The sequence below is a fragment of the Microtus oregoni genome, unplaced genomic scaffold, assembly GCF_018167655.1.
Source record: "Microtus oregoni isolate MIOR12 unplaced genomic scaffold, Mior012 000074F_002, whole genome shotgun sequence".
NCBI classification, from domain to species: domain Eukaryota; kingdom Metazoa; phylum Chordata; class Mammalia; order Rodentia; family Cricetidae; genus Microtus; species Microtus oregoni.
This window is the reverse complement of record NW_024543989.1, coordinates 813,475-819,792: the sequence shown is the minus strand read 5'-3', so window position 1 is coordinate 819,792 and position 6,318 is coordinate 813,475. Positions and strand designations below refer to the sequence as shown.

Genomic DNA, 6,318 nt, shown 5'->3' with positions numbered 1-6,318 from the left:
CATATACAATAAAGGATTGTCTGGAGGCATTACCATCCCTGACTTAAAACTCTATTACAGAGCTATAGTGATGAAAAGAGTGTGGTACTGGCATAAAAACAGAGAAGTCGACCAATGGAATCATATAGAAGAACCGAATTATGACCCACAAACCTATGAACACCTCATTTTTGATAAAGGAGCCAAAGGTATACAATGGAAGAAAGAAAGCATCTTCAACAAATGGTGCTGGCATAACTGGATGTCAACCTGTAGAAAAATGAAAATAGACCCATATCTATCACCATGCACAAAACTCAAGTCCAAATGGATTAAAGACCTCACTATCAGTCACAACACATTGAACCTGATAGAAGAGAAAGTGGGAAGTACCCTACAGGAGATGGGCACAGGAGATCGCTTCCTATGTGTAACCCCAACAGCACAGACATTAAGGGCAACATTGAATAAATGGGACCTACTAAAACTGAGAAGCTTCTGTAAAGCAAAGGACACTGTCACCAAGACAAAAAGGCAACCTACTGACTGGGAGAAGATCTTCACCAACCCCGCAACAGACAAAGAGGTCTGATCTCCAAAATATATAGAGAACTCAGGAAACTAGACTTTAAAATGCTAATTAACCCAATTAAAAAATGGGGCACTGAACTGAATAGAGAATTCTCAGCAGAGGTAGTTCAAATGGCCAAAAGACACTTAAGGTCATGCTCAACCTCCTTAGCGATCAGGGAAATGCAAATCAAAACAACTTTGAGATATCATCTTATACCTGTCAGAATGGCTAAAATCAAAAACTCCAGTGATAGCCTTTGCTGGAGAGGCTGTGGAGGAAGGGGTACCCTCATCCATTGCTGGTGGGAATGCAATCTTGTGCAACCACTTTGGAAATCGGTGTTTCGGTTTCTCAGGAAATTCGGGATCACCCTACCCCTGGACCCAGCAATACCACTCCTGGGAATATACCCAAGAGATGCCCTATCATATGACAAGAGCATTTGTTCAACTATGTTCATAGCAGTATCATTTGTAATAGCCAGAACCTGGAAACAACCTAGATGCCCTTCAATGAAAGAATGGATGAAGAAAGTGTGGAATATCTACACATTACGCTGTGGTAAAAAACAATGACTTCTCAAATTTTGCATGTAAATGGATGGAAATAGAAAACACTATCCTGAGTGAGGTAACCCAGACCCAAAAAGATGAATATGAGATGTATTCACTCATAATTGGTTTCTAGCCATAAACAAGGGTCACGGAGTCTACAATTGGTGATCCCAAAGAAGCTAAGTAAGAAGGTGAACCAAAGGAAAAACATATAGTTGTCCTCTTGGCTAAGGGAAGTAGACAAAATTGCCGGGGTGAAAATTGAGATCTTGGGGGTGGGGTGGGATGGGGGTAAGGGGAGATGGGGAGAGAAAAGGGAGAAGGGGAGAATGGGGGGAACTTGGGGAAAAAGGAGGATTGGGATAAAGGAAGGTTAGATAGGGGAGCACGGAAGCACAATTCTTATTTAAGGGAGCCACCTTAGGGTTGGCAAGAGACTTGAACCTATAGTGGCTCCCAGATGCCCATGCCGAGGTCCCCAGTTAGTTCCTTGGGCAGCTGAGGATAGGGAACCTGAAATGACCCTATCCTATAGCAATACTGACGAATATCTTGCATATCATCACAGAACCTTCATCTTGTGATGGATGGAGATAGAGACAGAGACCCACACTGGAGCACTGGACTGAGCTCCCAAGGTCCCAATGAGGAGCAGAAGGAGGGAGAACATGAGCAAAGAAGTCGGGACCACGAGGGGTGCACCCACCCACTGAGACAGTGGAGCTGATCTATTAGGAGCTCACCAAGGCCAGCTGGACTGTGACTGAAAAAGCATGGGATAAAACTGGACTCTCTGAGCATGGCGAACAATGAGGGCTGATGAGAATCCAAGGACAATGGCACGGGGTTTTGAACCTACGTAATGTGCTGGCTTTGTGGGAGCCTAGCCAGTTTGGATGTTCACCTTCCTTGAAATGGACAGAGGCGGGAGGACCTAGGACTCACCACAGGGCAGGGAACCCTGACTGCTCTTTGGACTGGAGAGGGAGGGGGAGAGGATTGGGGGGAGGGGGAGAAGGGTGGGAGGAGGGGGAGGGAAATGGGAGGCTGGGAGGAGGTGGGAACTCGTTTTTTTTTTCTCCTTTTCTCAATAAAAAAAAGGTAGTGAATTTCAATATTGGTAGTTTTATATAAAAAGATTATGCTTATAAGTGAGTTTGAAGAAAGATAAGCCTGGTTGTCTTGATAGTTCTGCTTCTAGAAACCACAAGCTACTAAACAAAAATCCCAGTCGAAATCTGAAATATCTCCTTATAAGATGTTGGTCTGCATGGTCCCAGAAGTCCCTAAATCATGTAGTATTTTGCCATTCTTCTTAATCTCCCATTAGAACTAGGACTCTGCTGCTGAAAACACCACATGCTTTTACAAGATACATAAAATTTAGACTAAACCTGAGCTGGCTAATTCCTTTCAGTTTGCTAGTTCTCCTTTAGGCTACAAGGGAATAAATGTATCAATGATCTTACTCAACTTGTGAAAGAGTGGCTCAACTGTTCAGATGGTAAGCAGCTGCTCTTCAGATTTCATTTGAGGCCTGCCCCTCAGGAGGGAGCCCATGTCTGCTACTATATACACCAAGTCAAAACCTAAACAGCATGCTCTAGTAAGGCATTTATTGCTGCTGTTTAGGTAAATGGACCTATAATCAAGCTAGATCCTAAATATTTATGTTTATATTCGTAGACACATGCTATTCTCAGCCTCAATCAGAGAAAACTGTTATTACAATAATTGGCACTGTGTAAAGAGACTGAAGTCTGTTCAAAGTGCAGAAATTAGGTGGTAGTTGAAGTCGCTCAGCCCTAAACAAGATATTTATACTAACCCTTCTAAGTCTCAAGGAATATAACAGAAGAGGGACCAGAAATTAAGAGCAAGAAGGTAAGGATTAGGGTGGTGGGGGCATATGCCTTTTATCTAAGCACTCAGGAGGCAGAGGCAGGTGGATCTCTGTGAGTTAGAGGCCAGCCTATTCTACAAGAGCTAGTTCCAGGGCAGGCTCCAAAGCTACCATGACCCTTTGAATCCTTGTCTTGAAAAACTAGAAGAAAAAGAAGAAAAAGAAGAAGAAGAAGAAGAAGAAGAAGAAGAAGAAGAAGAAGAAGAAGAAGAAGAAGAAGAAGAAGAAGAAGAAGAAGAAGAAGAAGAAGAGAAAAAAGATAAGAACAAGGGAGGTAAATGCCAGTGCAATCATGAACTCAAGGAAGAAAGTGTCAGTTGAATGCACTGGACCTGCACAAGAATAGTCCCTTTGACAGTCAACTATGAATTGGTCAGTATTTTAAGAAGCACCTCTCTCCTCTCCTTTATGCCCCTCTAATGGCTCCTGATATAATTGGGAGGGGGGGGGTGAGTCCACCAGGAACAAGGAACAGTTCTCAACCTAGAGTCACACAGATTACCCTGGTTATTGAGTCACAAAACAAAATAAAAAGACATGAATGTGAGAGAGAGGTGTGGAAGAATGTAGAGAGCTGACACAGGCGGAAACAATGAGTGTGGGGGTATGAGTGATCAGAAACTATCATATACAGGTATAAAATTGTTAAAGAACAAATTTAAATAATGGCATGTATTTGGACAGATTGCTCTCAAGAGAAAACACTGGGAGTATGTTCCATCTTGTCTTACTGATGACAGGCTCATTGTGAGATTAAAAGTAAATGATTGTGGCGTCTCCAAGCGCGTTGTGCACGCTATAATCACGTGATCGCCTCATCCGGGTCATTTGAGTTCTCGCTCCGTCTCCCAACATGGCGGCCGCAGCAAAAAAGAGTAAGAAGGGGAAGACCATCTCCCTAACAGACTTTCTAGCTGAGGATGGGGGTACTGGTGGAGGAAGCACCTATGTCCCCAAACCAGTCAGCTGGGCTGATGAAACAGACGACCTGGACGGAGATGTGTCAACAACTTGGCATAGTAACGATGACGATGTGTATAGGGCACCTCCAATTGACCGTTCCATCCTTCCCACTGCTCCACGGGCTGCTCGGGGACCCAATATCTACCGGAGCCGTCTTCCCAAATCACCACCCTACACTGCTTTCCTAGGAAACCTGCCCTATGATGTGACAGAAGACTCCATTAAGGAGTTCTTTAGAGGACTAAATATCAGCGCTGTACGCTTACCACGTGAACCCAGCAATCCAGACAGGTTAAAAGGCTTTGGCTATGCAGAATTTGAGGACCTTGATTCTCTGCTCAGTGCTCTGAGTCTCAATGAAGAGTCTCTAGGTAACCGGAGAATTCGAGTGGATGTTGCTGATCAAGCACAGAATAAAGACCGGGATGATCGCTCTTTTGGTCGAGACAGAAATCGGGATTCTGACAAAACAGACACGGACTGGAGAGCCCGTCCTGCCGCAGACAGCTTTGATGACTACCCACCTAGAAGGGGCTACCATAGCTTCGGAGGCAAGTATCGAGATCGTTACGATTCAGACCGGTATCGGGATTCAGACCCGTATCGGGATGGATACCGGGATGGGTATCAGGACAGCCCACGTCGAGATATGGATCGCTATGGGGCCCGGGATCGCTATGAAGACCGAGGCAGAAGAGACTATGCCCGAGGCTATGACTCCAGGGTAGGCAGTGGCAGAAGAGCCTTTGGCAGTGGGTACCGTAGGGATGATGACTACAGAGGAGGTGGAGATCGCTATGAAGACCGATACAACAGAAGGGATGACCGGTCATGGAGCTCCAGGGATGATTACTTCCGGGACAATTATAGGCGTGATGGCAGAGGTCCCCCCCAAAGACCCAAACTGAATCTAAAGCCTCGGAGTACTCCTAAGGAAGATGATTCCTCTGCTAGCACCTCCCAGTCCAGCCGAGCAGCTTCTATATTTGGAGGGGCAAAACCTGTTGACACAGCTGCTAGAGAAAGAGAAGTAGAAGAGCGGCTGCAGAAGGAGCAGGAGAAGTTGCAGGGGCAGCTGGATGAGCCAAAACTAGACCGCCGGCTGCGGGAGAGACACCCAAGTTGGCAAAGTGAAGAAACTCAGGAAAAGGAACGGTCAAGGACAGGAAGTGAGTCATCGCAGACTGGGGCCTCAGCCACATCTGGTAGAAATACACGAAGGAGAGAGAGTGAGAAGTCTCTAGAAAATGAAACCCACAATAAAGAAGAAGACTGTCACTCTCCAACCTCCAAACCTCCTAAACCTGATCAGCCTCTAAAGGTAATGCCAGCCCCTCCACCAAAGGAGAATGCGTGGGTGAAGCAAAGCTCTAACCCTCCTGCTCGATCTCAGAGCTCAGACACAGAGCAGCAGTCCCCTACAAGTGGTGGAGGGAAAGTAGCTCCAGCTCATTCCTCTGAGGATGGACCATCAAGGAAAGATGAAAACAAAGTAGATGGGATGAGTGTCTTAAGAGGCCAAACTGGGAGCTCCAGTCGCGGTCCTGGAGACGGAGGGAGCAGAGACCACTGGAAAGAGTTGGATAGGGAAGAAGGCAAAAACGATAAAGACTCGAGATCTGCACCTGAGCCAAAGAAACCTGAGGAGAGCCCGGCCTCTAAGTTCAGCTCTGCAAGCAAGTATGCTGCTCTCTCTGTGGATGGTGACGATGAGACCGAGGGAGACGAGCACAATGAGTAGACCTCCACAAGCTGTGCTTTCCTCTAGTCTCCACCTCGGAACACTCAAGGGCAAATCAAACCTCTAACCAGACAAGAAAAAAATAAAACTCACCATCTCCTGGAAAAAAATATAAATTATTGTGTGCATGTTTCAAATTTACAAAACCTGAACAACAAAAATTGGTATTTGATAGTTGAGCCATTTGGCGTGTCATCACGGTGTACTGCATTCGTGTGAAAAATACAGCTAGTCAGTGAGATTCCATGGGTGTCTATGGCCAACCAATTTTTTACTCTTAAATGGAAGGAAGTATTTCCTCTCTCTTGACTTAGTTTAGTAAAAAAAAAAAAAAAAAACAAACAAACAAACAAACAAAAATAGTTGAGCATTAAAATCCACAATTTCCTAAATAGGTACATCTTAGGGATGCATTCCAATTTATTCAACTACTATTATATCTTTAACATTGTGTGTTCTGTTTAATTGGAATGCACTTTTTTTTAAATTTTTTTTATTTTTTAATTTTTTTTTATTGGGAAAAGGAGAAAAACAACAAGTTTCCACCTCCTCCCAGCCTCCCATTTCCCTCCCCCTCCTCCCACCCTTCTCCCCCTCCTCCTAC

At 44.9% G+C, this 6,318-nt stretch overlaps 1 protein-coding gene across 1 annotated transcript; it reads left to right on the top strand.

Moving 5' to 3' along the window:
- The first annotated feature begins 3,863 nt into the window (after positions 1-3,863).
- Positions 3,864-5,773, top strand: LOC121441230 (eukaryotic translation initiation factor 4B-like). The gene has a single exon (XM_041642388.1). The coding sequence runs from the start codon at positions 3,864-3,866 to the stop codon at positions 5,712-5,714; it is 1,851 nt and encodes a 616-aa protein (XP_041498322.1). The 3' UTR covers positions 5,715-5,773.
- Positions 5,774-6,318: the final 545 nt, after the last annotated feature.